Source organism: Podarcis filfolensis, assembly GCF_964270895.1.
Source record: "Podarcis filfolensis genome assembly, chromosome: 5".
Classification (NCBI taxonomy): domain Eukaryota; kingdom Metazoa; phylum Chordata; class Lepidosauria; order Squamata; family Lacertidae; genus Podarcis; species Podarcis filfolensis.
This window is the reverse complement of record NC_139608.1, coordinates 44,840,554-44,859,664: the sequence shown is the minus strand read 5'-3', so window position 1 is coordinate 44,859,664 and position 19,111 is coordinate 44,840,554. Positions and strand designations below refer to the sequence as shown.

Sequence of the window (19,111 nt, the reverse complement as noted above, 5' to 3'; positions counted from 1 at the left end):
TTGAAAAACTTGCAAGCTCCTGAAATTATCACCCTAGCTATTCATTGCAGACACAGAGAGAATAAACCTGTTCAAAGTTGGTTGTTAAGTTCAGACTTTCCAAACAAGTACCTTAAAGTACTTGCAAGCTTTTCAAGTTCTTGAAGGAGTATTTCAGAAACAGAGAGTTAAAATAAAAGTCTTGCAACACTAAGCAGTGGAACCTGTTTTCTTTGTTTTAATGTAAAAGCTATGTCATAGATATTTATATCAACAATAGTTCAAATGTTGTCTTGTTTTTCATTTTGCAGCATTGCTGAATCATGATACTTGTGTGTATGTGTATGTTTGCTACTAAATACATTAAAATAAAACAGTTTAACTATGGATATTCTTATATATAAAATGGGTACAGAAAATATATTAAACCAGGCATGGGCAACCTCCCCCCCCCCCCCCCGGTGTTGCTGAACCACAACTTCCATCATCCCCAGCAAGAATGGTCAATAGCTAATGATGGGTAATTCAGCAACATTTGGAGGGTCAAGGGATCCCCATACTCTGTGGTGAGCAATCTAAATATGTTGCCAAACTATTTTTTATCTGGAGCACATTTCTCACAGATCAGAACTGGCAACACACTTCCTTTTACACCTGAATTCTTTTATCTTATACACTAGTCAAAATGGAGGTGGCTGAGAGTGAAAAAAGGGAGGTGCTGCAGAAGGAACAGTACTATTCTGGGCTCCAGCTTTCTCATCAAAGCTAAAATGAGAGATAAGAATGGCCTATTGGGGAAGTTCAAGAAGTCCTGCTGCTCTGGTAACTAGGATGAAGTAACGCTCTTTTGGGGGTTTTACTGTGGTTTTCAAGAGGTCTTGAAATGAACTCCTTTAGTGAGATCAGAAACTGCTCTTCCCTTAAGGCCTTTCTTAGGAGTGACAAAGCTTTTTATTTTGGAAGGATTTTAACTACTAAATTAATTCCTAGGGTAGATTTGGTAAGTAGTGTCTTTTGTGTTAAATGTATACAAATGTTTAAAATCACAAGGGCCGCCCGTCCCCAAATGAACCAACCTGAACCCTGCAATCCTCATTTGAGGCCCTTTTTTGCGTGCTTCTTCCATGAGAGGTCTGAAGGGTGGCAACACAGAGTGGGCCTTTTCTGCAGCGGCTCCCTGCTTGTGGAGGGAGGCTCACCTAGTGCCTTTGTTACGTACCTTTCGGCACCAAGCAAAACATTCCCCTTCTCCCAGGCCTTTTGCTAATTGAACAATCTGTGGCCTTTTAAACTGTGCGTGGTGTGGTGTGGTTATTGTTATTGTTTGTTTGTATGCTATGTATTTTTGTGTTTTTATATTGTAAACCACCCCATGATCCTCAGATGAAGGGCAGTGCAGAAAATAGATAAATAGATAGACAGACAGATTTTGGTACACAGTATAACCAAACTGTTAATATGCAAAATTGTAGCTTTCTTTTGCAAAACGTAATATTGTACTTGCCCAACATTACAGCATCTACAGCACCACCAGCACAGAATTCAATCAGGATCTGCATATAAAAAATAAAATAATCCATTTTTAAACTTCCAAGTATTGAGATTTAACTTTGGCTAGTCAGAGCACAGAAGATAAATCAAAACTCCCCTAACCAAGGACTCAGCTAGATGGGTAAAGAAAAAGCTATTTTATGTGTTATATATGTGATATAACATTGTGCCACCAGATGGCGCTGTGGAGTCCCATTTTTCTCTACCTGTTTTCCCTGTTTAAATTTACAATACATTTAACTGAAACACTCAAGTGTATCAACATTTTGAGGCTTCTGATGTTTGACTAATCAGTCACTCTCTCCTTTCCTCTTTGGGTTGTGAATGTTTGTTGATGACAAAAGATGGCAGGCTTTTACTGGCCATATTGCTTGCTTTCATTTATAGAAATGAAGAACTCTGAATCTGATATTTAGCAAGCAGCAACAATAGAAAACCTAGCATTTTGTTACTGTTACAATGTGTGGGCACACAATGAAAAACACTGCAATTCCTGTCCCTGCCCAACCCTCAAACACTCTTTCTAGGGAGGCTATATGCTTAAATCAAATTGAGCACTGCTTATGGGCAGAACTGTCTATACCAGGGTGGGGAACCTCAGGCCCACCAGCTGAATGTGGCCCTCCAAGCCTCTTATCTGGTCCTCAGGACTTTCTCTAGGTCTCACACCCCTCCCCTACTGGTCTAGAATTCTAAGATTTAACAAATTTACCTTATAATATGCAACTCCTCCATTAGCTAAAATTTTAAGAAGGCAGGCAACAGACTTTGGAGGGGGGAAATTCCACGAAAATTCTGGAAACCCGGGATTGAGGCTTATACCCCCATGATTTTCTGAATGTAGTAAGCCACAGTAAGCAAAGTGTGGCCTGCTTAGTGTAGGTCAGGCTCCTCCCTGTCTCTCTGTGTATCTCTCCCGCACTTAAGGGGGTAAAGGGGACCCCTGACTGTTAAGTCCAGCCGCGGATAACTCTGGGGTTGTGGTGCTCATCTCGCTTTACTGGCTGAGGGAGCTGGTGTACAGCTTCCGGGTCATGTGGCCAGCTTCTGATGAACCAGAGCAGCACACGGCAACACCGTTTACCTTCCCCCTCGAGCAGCACCTATTTATCTACTTGCACTTGACGTGCTTTCAAACTGCTAGGTGGGCAATAGCTGGGACCAAACAACGGGAGCTCACCCCGTTGCGGGGATTTGAACCGCCAACCTTCTGATCAGCAGGCCCTAGGCTCAGTGGTTTAGACCACAGCGCTACCCGCCCACCTGTCAGTTGGTGAAAATGATCTGTTCACCTAGGCTGGCAAAAATAAAAGCCCAATCCATCACATTTGAGAGCATAAAGATTTTTACAATGAAAGGGCAAGATATAAGTACTCTTAAATAAATATATAAATTTCAAGTAAAATATCTTATTTTATGAATTGAGATCTCTAGCAAAAGCTTTTGCCTTAACAGCAAGCATATTTAGGTCTAAAGTTACACTCCAGAAGGTTTAAGCACCCTTTCCTCCACTGTCAACAAACTGTACATATGCAAACAAAAAGTATTAATTAAACACCCATATTGTACTGAAGTATTGTTTTGTCAAGTCATAAAGACACTGTAATTTCACATCTTCTCCTAAAGTACAGGCTCTGAACAACAGCAAATACCTACCCAAAGGTTGTTTTCATAATAAAAGGCATCTAGAAGTTTGACAATGTTAGGATGATCACAGGATGCTAGGATATCAATTTCAACCATGTAGTCTTCAAGTTCTTCCTCAGATTTAGTATCAATCACCTTTGCAGCAGCAAGCACATTTGTTTCTTTGTTCTGAGCCTGGAAAATACATTGAAACAAAATTCTGGTCAGTTGTTTTACTTGTTCCAATTTATATAACTTTATGAGCACTTCCCCATCTTCAACAGACTCTACAAAGAAGTATTAACATTGTAAAATGTCTATGTTTTAATGGCTCTCTAATTCATTGTCTCATCTCTCATCCAGCTTTTACTGTTACTGGACTCTTTGGGGAGTGGGGAAAACAGTCTACAAGTTGATTCCTTACTGCATTACTAAAGCACCTGCCCCCGGTATGAAGGCAACAAAAAGAAGGGGAGGGTGATAAACAACGGAAAACTTTAAGGTAATATTACACACTGCTTAAGTCTTCCACATCTGAATGTGGAGGTATGTTCTTGTTTCTGGTTAATCCTAGACAAATTGCATATGAAAGTAGCAACCCACATAATATGTAAGACCTAAGACACAAAGTACACCTTTGTCTCCTGTAGAGGTTTAAACATATCCACAAGTAAAATGACACACAAGGTGAAGGCAAAACTCTGAACTAGTGTGATGTTCTACATCACTGATAAACACACACAGAGAGACACAAGTTGCCAAATACAGGCCAGGAAACAAGTCAACAAAGTTGTGAGGATACAACCAGGAAGAAATGCCACCAATAAAATCAGAAATATTCAACTTCTTGGGGTTTTTTTGGTTAGGGGGTGGATATTGTAAAGCATGATGGCCTTAACATGGCGACAGGCTAAATGCAGCGTTTCACTGTGCATTCTGTGGGCTTTGGCTCTCTTGTGGGCTTCATCTGTCTTCATGGCTATTATATGCCTCTACTGTTTTGAGTGCCGTTTCCATATCAACCACCTCAGCATTAGCAACAGACTACCCAGCGTATTTGTTGCGGTTCTTTTCCTTCCTCCCAGACATGGTTACTTACAACCCACAAAGTTATATATACAAAACTGGCAACAACCTGAAGCATTTAAAGCAGTTTGGATTTATTGCATCTCATGTATTAATTTGCCTATGGAGGGCATTAAGCCAAAGTGTCCTAGAATTCCTTTTGGAAAGATTTGTTGACATATTTTACCTTGCCATATCCTTGATTATTATGGAAGTGAATTTTCCGCTCCTCTCCCCTATCTTTGCATGTAAATTTCCTGAATATGACAATGTTAGTCTGTTATATTGACTTGTTTATTAGTGTGCATATTTATGCATATCTTTAAGACAAATACACACTTATCTGGTTAAGCATATTACTTCCCTCACATTTCCAGTAGTTCCATGGGCCTTATTCACATTTTCTAAGCTAAAATGAAACACACCTCATTTTTACCTTTTATAACAAGGAAATCAGTGAAACAAACAAACAAAAGTTGTACATTTGCAAGAGCTGTCAAAACAGCAGCAAATGATTCAGAGTGGAAGCTGCAGGTTCACCTTTAAATGTGAACATCAGTTGCAAAGTTAAGGGTTTGGAGAGCAGGAGTGTTGGAAAGACTAACTGGGCTGTGAGTTTGGATGGATGGAAAACTATTTATTTACTTATTTGCTTACTTGCTTGTTTGGCACCCAGGGCAGATGTCCTGTCACAACCCTGGCCTATTGTGACATGGAAGAGATCAACCACCAAAGCAAAATTCCATATTTTCCCGTGTCTTAGATGAGGTTTTTAACTCAAAAATCATGTCAAAAAACTGGGGTTGTCATATACACAGATAGTGGGGGGGGGGGAGGAGCTGCGCGCTGCCAGCCAGCCAGCTGATTGGTGGGCACGCAACTCCCCCCCCATGCCGCTGTGGGAGGCGCGTGCTCAGGAGAGCATTTCCCGCAGCTGCATTGAGGGGAAGCTGCATGTGCCAGCCAGCTGGTTGATGGCCCACGCTCTAGGGAGCTTCCTGCCCACAGTGGCATGGGGGGGAGCAGCTGCCCACTTTGCCAACCCTCAGCAACAGCCCTGCTGGGGTGAGGGCACGAGTGCAATTTCCCCTTTAAAAAGCTCAACAACTTTGGGCCATCTCCCCTCATTTTCTTTAAAGTTAGTCCCCCAAAATACGGGGCATCTTATACATGCGGGCATCTTATACATGGAAAAATACGGTAACGTGGAAAAGGAGACGTAGTAATTCCACACACTTAACATAAGTCAACTGTGTGACGCAGCAGCAGCGAAAGGGGTGGGGTGGGGGGGGAAAGGTAATGCTATTCTAGGCTGTATCAACAGAAGTATAGTGTCCAGATCAAGGGAAGTCCTGCCTTATTCTGCCTTGGTCAGACCACACATGGAGTACTGTGTCCAGTTCTGGGCACCACAATTTAAAAAGGATATTGGCAAGCTGGAACGTGTGCAAAGGAGGGCAACCAAGAAGATCAAGGGTCCGGAAACCAAGCCTTATGAGGAACGGTTGAAGGAGCTGGGTATGTTTAGCCAAGAAAAGAGACTGAGAGGAGATATGATAGCCCTTGAGATATTTCAAGGTGGCTATCACATGGAAGAGGGAACAAGCTTGCTTTCTCCTGCTCTAGAGAAATGGCTTCAAGTTACAAGAAAGGAGATTCCAACTAAAATTCAGGAAGACCTTTCTGATGGTAAGAGTTGTTCGACAGTGGAACAGTGGTGATGAGCTCTCCTTCATTTGATGTTTTAAGCACTGGTTGTATGGCCATCTGTCATGAAGAAGAAGAGCAGTTTGGATTTGATATCCCGCTTTATCACTACCCGAAGGAGTCTCAAAGCGGCTAACACGCTCCTTTCCCTTCTTTCCCCACAACAAACACTCTGTGAGGTGAGTAGGGCTGAGAGACTTCAAAGAAGTGTGACTAGCCCAAGGTCACCCAGCAGCTGCATGAATGTTAGTTGAGATTCCTGCATTGCAAGAGATTGAACTATGGGTCATTTTCAATTGTACAGTTCTATAGTAGCATTACCTTAAGTCCCCTGTGGCTGGAAGATGCTGCCCACAGAAAGGAATGAACTATTTAGTATGCCTGCAAGAAGCAAATCTGCAGCTTGACTTCTATCACTTCAATTTGTAATGCTCATTTTATTTTTTTGTAGTGGTCTGTATAACTGCATTGGTAATTTAATTTTTGGGAGGAGATATCACAGAAACCATAGTTCAGAGATGCTGGACTTTTTTAAAAAAAGAAAAACATCTTAATTTACTGTATTAGTTGATCTTCAATGGCTGTTCAATGTGGTTTGTGCATGAATCATTCCAGATTGTAAGTCGGCCTCCCTAAATAACTGCAAATGCTTTACTGAGCGAATGACATACTCACAATGCAGCTTCAAAGTATTGGGAAAGGAAGTGAAGCACCAAACCAAATAAATCAACAATACTCCACTCATATTAGATTTTTGTTACTGTGATGGAGTCTAGATTTTGCTTTTGTAAGCTATGGCCAGTATTTTTGCTGGCCTAATAACCGACCCAGGTGTCATGTAATACCTATATCAGGAATGGTGAATCTTTTTTATATCATCATACACACATACTCATAGAAGGGTCTAGATGAAAGTTTCCTACCCCTGTTCTATATGTGGGTAAACCCATCATTATAAGCTACTAAAAATAAACCAGCATACCTAAAGACCATAGCCTTAAGGGCCAGTATTTGTTTTCTGTAGAGAATTGCTTTCTGTTCAGTCACACTGGCAGTGACCTTCCAAGATCTCAGTCTTTCCAACCCAGCCACCCGCTAAGATACTTTAAACTGGAGGTGTGTAGGACTTAACCTGGGACCGTCCACATGTAAAGCATGACAAAGCAATAACCTCTTCATTTTAGGATTTTTTTCAGATCTTCCTGTTTTCCGAAACATTTTCAAGCACTCAAGAACATCTATCAAGTCTAGAGTCTTGTACCTTAGAGATCAGACATGGGGACAGTGAATGCAAATAATATTTGTGTTATGCCACAAGAGTAAATCTGTGTACAGATAATTGTGTAGTACGGTCTCCACTAAATGATTATGGAGGTTAAACTGTGAATACAGTTGCAGAAAAGCTTGAGGAATGAAACAAAACTCCGTTGTTTTTCTTCCATAGTTTCACTGAACTATGAAGTAGTAACTAGCATCAATATAAATGTAGAAGTGAATCTTATCAGTGAAAAAAAATGACTAGACTAACTTCCAACAGTTTCCGCAAGCATATTATACAACTTTTTAAGTTGTCACTTTATTCCTCTCACATTCTAACTCTCAGTTTACCAGCAGAACCCTCTCACATGCTTTCCTCATTAATAGGCCAACAAACAAGTAACAAAACTGCATGACTAGCTTTTCAAGTACTACTTGTAAAAGAGGCTTTATACAGGAATGTGTACTAGGCAAACACATTTATCACACAGTGATTCATTTTTCCTTCTGCAGAATTAAAATCAACTTTGAAAGTTGGGAAACAACAGTTTACAAATAATTTTAAGCAGGGTCTAATTTGAAAACTGCATTGATGTTTAATAAGTGTCAAGACTTTAATTTATAAAGTTACAAGTACGTAGCATAGTTCATGGCACAAAATCATAAGCATATATTTTAATTATGTATGTATTTATAGTCTGCTTTCGTAAATGTTTATCAAGGCAACATACAACATGCAAAAGGAAAATTAATTCAGTAAAGCATCAATAAAACACCACTCAAACACCAGTAAATATTAGGTTATAATAATTTTTTTTGTAGTAAACATCTATCTAAACAGTTTTCATACAGCATTTATCTCCCTTGACTGGCCTATCTGAAGTTAGATGAATTTGAAAACATTCCATTATTTCCAAATAGTAAAAATACAGTATTACAAGTTCGTTGAGCTTAATAGGACCACAGATTGAATGCTACAGACCCGATGTAAGAGCACCTTTATAAAAGCTGCTGTTGGCAGAACAGAACACAATTATACACAGAATTGAGAAGATTTTTCTCCAAGAGGTGATAACTGTGTTCTACCAGTTTGAGTTTTGAACTTAAGTATGATGTAAATTAAGCAACCAAATGTACTGCATCTATATGCATAAAGGCAACACACCTAAGCATAATTCTGCAAGTGTTAATATTTTATCCATAATTATCAAGCTTTAAGACTATATTAAAGTAACTATTATGTTTGGGTCAAAATGTCTTCTTTCAAATGGAGAAACTCTTATTAACATGAGAATGCTAAAACAAAGAAACAGGCAACACATTAAGAGTGGACTAGGGAATTCTATGTAGGATTATGGAGACTGCTTAGGTAACAATCTCCTCCCCACGGAATCCTATTGGGGGCGGGCTCTCCCAACCCTCCAGAGCGGATTTAAAGAAGATACAGAGAGTACCATCCCTGTTGCACCAGTGGGAGTGTTTGCACTGCTAGTAGAATGGGGTGATTGAATCTGACCCTAAGGCTGCAACCCTAGAGTTTTCTATTTGAGGGGAAGCTCCATTTAGTTCAGTGGCACATATACTTCTGGGTTGATGTTCACAGGATTGCACTGAAGGGACAGATTACTTAACTTTTTGCCTTTTATATATCCTTTTATCTGTCTGCCCCTACTAGGTGCAGATTTTCCATCATCAATCAAGTACATGGAAATAGCCTCTTCAATATTTCCACACATTTCTTTCTTCTGTTGCACTGGTTAGTATTACTGTATCTGTCAAAGATTTGGGAAATCATGCTATCAGTAAAAGTGACAAGAGCCAGGTCAATACCCTTCCTGCAAACAGAGACTATTTATTCTTTCTCCTCATCTTATCTCTTCCGTCTGCCATCACTCTAAAAATAACTTTAGTGTAAATATTGCTGGTGCTTGGGACACTTTTGTGCATCCTGACCAATCATCTGATTTGAGAACCAAGGGATTAGGAAATCTGGGCACACAATGCCATTATCAGACTTTCCTGCCCCCCATGGCATCCAGACAACTCTAATGCAGGCAGGATAGAACTTTACATGCCATTTCCAAAGTACCGTACTTCCCAAAACAACAGTGCAACAGAAACTATGTATTGGGCTTATTCTCCCTTGTGGCTTCAAAGTCAATAGCTCCAATGTTAGAAGCCGCAGGCACACGCACACATGCACACAATTGTTTCACTATGACACACTGTGTTACACATGACAGTGTTAAGGAGATTGCATGCATTGCCCTTTGTCTTAAAAGCATGACTTTTTAAACACTGGAACAAAGATAAAAGAAGCTGCATGCATTTTCCAAAGCACTGTCCAGTGCTAAGCACCATCTCCACTGCAAACCAAGACAGGATAGTTAGTGGGTGGTGGCAGAGTGAGGGGAAAGGAGCCAAGTGAATGAGAAGCATGAGGATGAGTGACGTTTACTTAAGATCCTTAAGAGGTTGCCATCCACAACTGCCATTAATTCAGCTAGCTAGAACCAATGTAAGTTGGAGCCCAACAACAACTGATGGCCAAAGATTCACCATCCTGCTTTAGAATGTAAGGCTTAGCTGAAAGCTCCTATGTAGAATTGGGATGTGAGTGGAGGGAAAGGGAATCCCCTGAAAAGAATTTGGAAGTGGAGAAAGTACAACTTCTGCCTGGAGTTATTCATAGCAGCTGACATTTTTACTAAAATCCCTGAGTGATGCAATATTGCTTGGTGGGATGGGACTGATGGCACTAGGATCATTTCAGGACAGTAAAAGCAAATCTTGCACCCCAAGGATTTAGTCTTCTCTTCAAAAATTGTCAAAATGCCTCCATTTTGTTGCACAGAAAGGTTAAAGCCTAATACTTTTGTGGACTATGTACTGCCACATTAACTTTCTCACTGTCCCCTCCCTTTTGCCTATTTTTCAGCTAACAGAAACATGGATTGTGCCTAATGAAGTTTAATCTAATCTCATTGCTGCTTGCCTTCCAGCAGGCAGCTAAGACTTACAATTATCTATGCTCTGGTCACATTCCATTTATACAACATATACATGGGGCTGTCTTTAAGCAATGCATCTGGTTCAAAATTAAGTAGTTAGGCTCCCAATGAGGATGGGCAAAAAGAAAGTAGAAGAAGCTTGCCAGTCTCAACATGACTGCCAATAGCTTCCAATCTATTTAAGATGACAATTCAAAAACGCATTTTAATCTTTTTCAGGCAAGCCTCCCTATGAAGAAAATTCCATAATCAAAATGCTACAATGGAAAAAGCACTATCACCTTACCACCCATCCTACCATTCTAATGCTATTCTGCTGTCTCTAATGTTGCCATTTTGGTCACATACCAAAGAGCCAATCAGTACAAATGTTCCCTAGTGGTTCTTTATAACCACTGCAAAACTTTATTGCCTAATAATTATGTACTCTACATATGCATGCACACAAACCAGATTTAGACCCAATGCTGTTCCAATAAGACTGACACCCTGTCATTTGATCAAATAATATTCACAGTGGCTTACAATTGACTGAAATAATCAACACCTACTCATCTGTATTAGTTCCCCAACAGTAGATGAGACTAGGCCATACTTTCCTACAGTTTTGCTGTCCCTGAGCAACCAAGAGTTGTTCAGTATTCTTTGTGACAAGGAGGTAGCTGCTCCTTTACTGGCTGATGGATTCAGACTGGTCTCCCCTTACTATGATAGGAGGAAGAGGATGAATCCTCCCAGTGGCCTTTGGCCCCTGTGCAAAAGGCAGAGTTGGAGTACACAGCTCTGCTGTCCCAGGACAAATGTCTTCATAACAAACAGAATAAATTATACTAATGCTTTTTTAAAGATGGCTTAGATTCACAGGTAACATATCTACAGATAAATTAATATTTTAAACCAACAACCAAGAAATCTATATAGCGTTAATCCCATATTCTTGGCTGTATTAGAATACAAACCTCACATTATTTCCACATACATCTTGAGAGCAGAACTGCAATACACTTGGCATGATACAAATGTGCGCACTTTGTGACTACTATGCTATACAGTGTAATTCGAGGAATTAAAAAGAACAACCTGTTTGTTTGACTAAGTTGTGAGCAGAGGGAAATAGTGCTGGAAGCAGTAATGTCAACATCACAATATGCTAATAAAGCATTCTATGCAACTCAGAATTTTGCATACAGATGCCTCCTTAGGTTGCTTCAGTATGATTGACCTGCAGGGTGTTTTGTGTCACCTTAAAGACTAACAGTTGCATTGTCACATGAGCTTTCATACATAATAGCCCCTTTGTCAGATGCAATATTTATCTGCTTTGTATCTTCTGTCATTTCCAACCAACACAGCAGCCACTGTCTACTGAACAGCCTATTCATAATGCTTTCTTCAGAAATAAAAACATGCCAATATAAAGCTTTTCAGTCTGGAGAAAGGAAATGGCTGAAAATTCTGTAACCCGAGGCAAACATTTGTTGCTATCTAATGTTCAAGCATGTAATATGATCACCAAGAGCAAGTCTTGCTTTTATTATAATGGGTCCCTTACCATTAGAACTCAATTAGAAGCCCCAGAGGAATATTTCTCTTCCTACTGATAAAAACCATATGCATAAAAATTGCCTTAATGAAAGTTTGAAACATTTGTTCACTTCAATTCAGGAAATAGTGTGTAAGATGACATCACATAACAATAAAATGACAAGAAAAATAAAACATCTAAGCTTCCAGAAGTTTGATTTAGTTTAATATAACTGCTACTTTTTCAAATTATAGTGAATTTAATTTGGATTCTTACCCAGATCAAGTTTGAAATCACCAAAATACTGAAACAGTGTAGCTTTCGAAAACGAATTCTGCAAAAGTTTCCACATATATCAGTTAGTGAACTGCTTTGGGTAGCAGTCTCAGTGCCCTTCTCCCTAGTTACGAATGTCACAACTTTCAGCTTGTTTTGTTGGGTTTCCTTTATTAGCTTTTATGAATTATATCAAATTTACTACTTTAAATTCAACTGAAGTTATCTTATTCTTTTAAAAAGTCAAAATAAACACAACAGGGCCACAACATTTTGATTGATGGATTACTGACAACCCTGGATCCCCAATACACATCCAATCCATATTCCTCTTTGGAATATCTAGACCAGAAGTAGGAAATCTTTTTGGCTGGGGGAGCAGACCTTTACTTTCCCCCACCTTGTGGGTCAACTCTGACAGGTGAGTGGGGTGACCCATGGGGGTGGGGTCTGCTTTGCCAATACATTCCCTGTGGGGAATTCAACTCCATGCCCAGTTCATTACCTGATACCACTCAGTGATGTTAACTGATTGGCAGGTCAGTGTTCTTTGGTGGAAATGGGACTCATAGGTCTACTAGGACATCCAAGGGCAGAGGTTTCCCACACCAATCTAGACAGACCTAAAACCTGCCCAGTGCTAACATAATGGCATTCTTTATAAAGAAATGAAAAGCACTATACTATTTATACAGTTATAAGATGAATAGTTATAGAGATACCTTTATGCAGCCTTGATAGAGTTAATTGTGTCCTGTTATAAAATCACGGGTGCTAACGTTGGTAACACTCAGAGCCCAGCCATTAATCAATGGCTTTAAATAATTATCTACTCTTAGCATAACTTGGATATCGCCTCTTATTAGTCAGTAAATCAAATCCCATAAAATAATAGTTTACAGAATGCCTTTTTTTTTTTACTCAACAAAATGCAGGTTTTTAAAAAATAGGCTCAATTATGGCTTATAATGTAAAATGTTTTTATATATATTTATTCTGTCCTGAAAGTATATTAAATGCTATCAATATGTTGAAAACCATATTCTACCCATTCTGCTTATTGTTGCAGAATTCCACAAGTCTCCTAGAAATCGTTTACAGAGATTAGAGGCCAGTCTAAGGCACAAAACTAAAAATGGATAATTAAGTGGAGAATAGCAACAGACAGCTGGAAGAAAAAATTAACTACTGTTTTAACAAATGCTTAATTGTACAACTGATGGTCATTTCCACATCTTGGGAAACAGAAACTGACAGATGGCAGAAATCTATAAAGTTTATTCATAGTTCCTTATTCAATTCAGAGATAAATATGCAGCATGAAAAAGAAACTGAAATCTGAGCAAATAAAACCACAAAATGGCTTTAGGAAATCCCAAACCATGGCACTAGGAGACTGCTCAGAAAATAGTGTCCTAGAAGTGCTATATTCAAGACAAAACTGGAATCATGAGTTTTTTCTACCATAAAAATATATTTTAGCAAAAATATATACATGAACAGCTAATACACCCTTTTGGTACCTTGCTTCCTCCTCTTAAAATAAATGTTTGAGGTTAACAAGAATTAACTCATACCTTGGAGAAAATGACTTGCTTTATAAAGGGATGGGTGGATACATTCTACATACACACTCCATGTACTGAAGTGTGAAAGAAAGACTCCAGATTACTCATGAGGTATACACCCAGCTCATAAGTGACTAATGAAAGATGGCAAGAATCAGCATGTACACCATACTTCCTTGACTTGAAGAATTAAAAATTATTAACCCTGGATAATATCAATTGTACTATTATGTATACTGATATGCCATCTTGGGCTTCTTTGGGAAGAAAGGTGGGATGTAAACTAATAAGATTTCTGTGCTTGTGTATAACAGAGGAAGTTAGTTGCTTTTGTTTTCAACTCATTGCAGGAATTGAGAATGTTGTGTCTGATGTGCAATAATAGATAAGCGTAGCTAGTCTTTTCTACTGTTATGAATCTTAATCCCATACTGAATCCAAGATTTCTGTGCTGCTCAGGAAGATGAAAGCATACTCCATGATTAAAGCAAGGAATTGGATGATTAAAATATCAAACGTACAGCCTTAAACAATTATGGTACTTTTCACTAAAGTTGAAGAGAATAGCACTGCATGTGCAAAACTTCCAGAAGCTAACATGATGCAATATGTTCAGGAGATTGGCATCTATAACTGTATGAATGAGTCATACAAGACACACTTTAAACCATGTTCCACAGAAATGCTGTATCAGGATGTGCAATATATGGTGTTCTGGGAGTTGCTAAATCACAACTCCCATCATCCCCAGCTACTAACCATACTGACAATGGCTACTGGGAGATGGAGTCTTACAATACCTGGAAGCCCACAGGTTTCCCACCGTGTCCTTGTGCTATAATAATAATAATAATAATAATAATAATAATAATAATAATAATAATTTATTTCTACCCAACCCATCTGGCTGGGTTTCCCCAGCCACTCTGGGTGGCTTCCAACAGAAGGTTAAAAATACATCAAAGCATCAAACATTAAAAACTTCCCTAAACAGGGCTATATCTCTCCACCATAATTTTCTAAAGTGAAAGTGATTTTTTGGTAGTATTTTATGTTCCTCTTTTAATGCTAATGAAAAGCTAAAACAAAGATTTAGCTTTGGGTATTCCAACACTTACACTGGCTTTCTATGCAAATGCAGTTAAGGTGGCTAAATACAAAAACAAAACAATATAATCAAGTAGAATCTAATGAAACCAGCAGAGAGCAAACGAACTACTGTATTCAAAATTTCTCAGTTAAAAAATGCCCACTGAAAGCAACAGTTTTCAAGGCATGTTTGAAAGCAGGTATGAAGAGGCATATAAACGTCCCAGGAGAAATTATTCCATAACCTGGGTGCAACCATCGAAAAGGCCTCTCTCATTCCAACTAGCTGCACCTGTGTCAGCAGAAGGACAGCAAACCTCAAGCTGATTTGTCCAGTCCAGGCTGTCAGAGCATTTAAGGCCCAATCAACCTCTTGAATTGAGCCTGGAAAGAAATCAAAAGCTGTTAAGTTAGTACAACCAAATTCCTGGTGACTCCAGATAACAGTTTCGCAGCAGTATTCTGAACCAATTGAACTGTGTTCAAGAGGAGCCCCATGTAGGATACTTTACATAATCCAACCTGGGAGTGACTAAGCCATGAACAAATGAGACTTGATCTGATTTCTCAATGAAAGGGTGCAAGATAGTAGACCAGATAGTTATGTCACAGGCATCTGCATAAATAGGGCAGATCCAGGAACCACCCCCAAATCTATGAGCCTGATGCTGGGAGTGCAACCTGGCATATAACAGATTAAATATATATTGCAAGAACAGTAGTACTACCAACCAAATGAGAGGTTAAGGGGAATCAACAGGATCACAGTCCTCCATCTCCCAGGACAGGTCACCCAACAGGGTGAACAAGGCAATCTCTTTTTTTAAATGATATTTTTGCAATTTAAAATACACATCAACAATTCCTTTTACATTGACATATGTCTTCCACATTATTTTTCTATGCATATTTGCATACTTTAAATAATAATTATTGACTTCCCTCTACCTCTTAACAGCTTCTTCTCACTTTATTTCATTTTCTTTTGTACCATGTCAAAATCCTAACAAACTTTTCTTTACAGCAAAAGCCTCCAAAGGCGATAACCACCGTGGTGTATTTGGTTCTATTAACTTTTTGGTATCATTCCCAGGCTGAGTATTTTCTAATTATATGCTCGAGGAAGCCTCTATGTGCTTTCACTCTGTTATAGCCCAAATACCCCTGCCAGCCGAATCTATTATCCCACCCCTCTATGTCCAATATATTTGTGTTTTTCAAAATCATCCATTCCTTTGTCGAGCAAAGACATACAGCTTCATAGTATAATTTGAGGTCCAGCAATGCAAAGCCCCCTCTGTCCTTTTTCTCCGTCAAAAGTTTATACTTAATTCTAGGTTTTTTGCCTTGCCATATGAGCTTTGCTCGTTCTTTCTGCCACTATTTAAAGCAGCTTGTCCTGCTTATTATAGGGATCATTTGGAATAAGAATAGCATTTTTGGCAGCACTGAAATCTTGATAGTCAAGATTCTTCCCCATAACAATAGATTTAGTCTACTCCAAATTCCCAGGTCTTTTTTGATCTCCATCCATACTTCCACATAATTATTGATATATAGATACATATATTTTTGTAGAGATCCAAATTCCTAGATATTTGATCTTTTTGAACAAGGCAATCTCAGTCCCACACCAAAATGAAGAGTACAGTACTGAAATACTATCATATGACTCAGACCATAGACCCATCTAGTCCAGTAACCTATTCTCACAAGATGCCTAGAGGAAGTTTCAAAGCAGGATCTGAGCACATTCTTCCCCACTTTCAAATGCCAACAACTGGTACACAGAGGTATACTACCTCCTACATAACGAAACTATAGAATTGGCTCTTATAAGATGTAGTGACAACCAGTAAGCTGGATGTCCTTAAAAGATAATTTGTAAAATTAGCACCATGCACTAAAGAATGAGATGCCTGAAAATTGTATTATTGCTTCCTCTGAGTGTGTTTTTCCTGAAAACACTTAATACTTGTTCTACCAATCTCTAATATGCAAACCTCTCAATTCTGCTCTCTGATGAGCTCATGCTTTAAAATGCTGTTTTGCATATATTCACATATATTCCCCCAACCACCATAAATCAGCAATTCAAAACCAAAGGCATAGTACTGTATCTATGAGGAATGGGATTCTTCCTTTTAGGAGTTACTTCATAAAGATCTTGCTAAGCCTAAGCCAACTGTTTAGAAAGCAGCTTGTCATCTAGAGAAAGGAAGGTTGAAGTGATAAGCAGCACTTGCAGAAGTCATACAAAAACAATGTTATATGAAAAACACACACAAAATTGAGTATTTCCCCCCTAGCAATGTACTTTGTTGAAAGAAACTAATTTCATGCTTTCATAACAAACTGCATCTAGTAAGGCCTGTATTTTGACAGTGGTGAAATGAAGAGAATCCAGCATATATACATGCAAGAAACTCTTCTATTTTTTATAAATGAAATTCAAAACCAGTCATAGTTGAAAAACCAGCCAACAAGAACAACTTTGCAATACCAAAGAGGAAAAAAAGGGTGGATTAATGATCCAATACTTTTCCATCTCATATTTCTATTATTCTAAACTGCGACAATTCATAGAATCAAAGAACTGTAGAGTTGGAAGGCTGGCATGATCAAAAGAAAAACTATATTTGCCCTAAGATGTAAACAACAGAACAACCAAAATCATTCTAAGGATAATGAAATCTTTATGATATAATGAGATGTTCCCAAGTTACAGGTTATAGACAAAGACAGTGTTCATATTTCAGGATTACAGCAGGAATATAAGACAAAACAAAATTTCTTACCTTGAATACTTTTCCAAAAGCACCATCTCCCAGTTCTCCTATAATTTCCCAATAGTCCTCTGGGTTTAAGTCTCTCTTGACATGCTCATATTGCTTCTTTTTCTTCTCACCCCCCAACTTGAAGATCTTACGAAAATTGAAGAATGACATCTTTGCTTTTTAAACTACCAGTAACTCAAAAACTGTATCAAAACCTCAGAGTAGACAACAGTTTGGCTTTTTCCAACACCTTTCTTCCTTGCTTTATGATCCAAAGGGATAAAAGGCACACAATTGTGGCAGTTATGTCACGTGAGAACTTTGATGCTGCCAGCAAACCAACAGAAAGAGTTTTTGACCTTAATTTTTAGATGAAGTATACAATAATCCAATGTCAAGTAGAACAACTTCTTTCAAGTCTATCTCTCTAGCTTTAAAAGCCAAAGAATCATTTGATCGCAAATTTCTTGCTCATAATAACCATACCATAGTACATGGCAAGGCCCCAAAGATGCTACTAGATAAAGTACATTGATGGTCTACAGCCATCAGTTGTGGCAGTCTTGGGGCTGGAAAAAACACACCAGCACAATATTTTTGGTGGTGTAGCAAAACATCTGGTGGAGGATACTTGTGCCAAACAACGAAAGGGCAGACAGCAGTATTCAAATCCTACTACTCCAATACTACTTATTTAGCAACAAGGATTATAGGCACCATTTCAGGACAAGCCTCCTTTCGCTTGATGAAACAGCTTCAGGACTCCAACACTGTGAAGACTGCACATCCTCCTTCATGTTTTGGGTAAAATAAAATAAAAAGACTCCTTATTCAATGGGCGTTGGGAGCCAGTTTCGCCTGTTGGAGAGAAGAGGAAAGTGAGAAAGACCGTCCCGCCTTGACAACTCACGAACTCTCCGGTCCCTCCCCGAAAGACACTTAACCAATCCCCACAACAATTCAAAGTCAATCATGGATTTTGCTTTAAGGCGTGAGGGAGGGGCTCCACCGGAGTTTTTGAGGGATAAAGTGGAGCTACTCCACAAAGCAGGGGGCGTGTGAAATAAATCTCTCCCCCCCCCCGCTTCACTTCTGTGTGGAAAAGAAAAGCCATAGGAGTCTGGGCTGAAGGAGACCTCCCCCCCTCCGGAGAATTAGTACCAACGGTCGTAGCGACAACAAGCCCCACTTTTTTTAGTATTGGGGGGGGTAGGAAGTGGGAAAGGAAAAGCGCTGCGAATAAAGGAGCCCACGACCCACAGGGAAGCTCATTTCAGCCTCTCACCCGGCCCGAGACGGATCCGGCGTCTTCGTCTTCGCCGCCGCCTTCTGTGTTCCCACTTCCTCTGTGGGGGCGGGGCAGAGCAATAAGCCTCCTTATGCCGATTTCCTCTCCTCCTCCCCCCGCCTCCAACCACCACCCGAGCCCGGCTGCGCTTCGCTTCTCTCCCTCCCTCGCTCGCTCCCAACTACAGTCACGCACGCGCACTCTCCTCAGCCACTCTCGACCGAGAGCCTGGTAGAAAAGCCACTCCCAACTCGCTCTCCTCCCGCTCCACTCACAACCGCCTCGCTTTGACACTAAACTACGCACGCGCGGTTCCACTCCATTTCCGCCAGATGCCTCTTTCCCGGACTCGCGCTGACTATGACTCCCCCCGCCTCTCTCTCATGTACGTA

The 19,111-nt window shown here is 39.6% G+C and overlaps 1 protein-coding gene across 6 annotated transcripts in view; it reads right to left on the bottom strand.

Annotated features, from left to right (window-relative positions):
- The window catches only part of SLK (STE20 like kinase), a 45,979-nt gene extending 26,879 nt beyond the window's left edge, over positions 1–19,100 (bottom strand). For 2 of the 6 annotated variants that reach the window (XM_083616483.1, XM_083616487.1), the window contains exons 1-4: positions 18,717–19,100; positions 17,453–18,289; positions 3,187–3,351; positions 1,484–1,532 (exon numbers count right to left, since the gene is read on the bottom strand). In XM_083616483.1, the coding sequence (XP_083472609.1) occupies positions 1,484–1,532; positions 3,187–3,351; positions 17,453–17,602 (364 nt within the window). In that variant the 5' untranslated portion in view covers positions 17,603–18,289; positions 18,717–19,100. Of the gene's footprint in view, positions 1–1,483; positions 1,533–3,186; positions 3,352–17,452; positions 18,290–18,691 lie in introns of all 6 variants that reach the window. The other 4 variants (XM_083616485.1, XM_083616488.1, XM_083616484.1 and 1 more) reach the window with 3 other exon arrangements.
- Between the last annotated feature and the right edge of the window lie 11 nt (positions 19,101–19,111).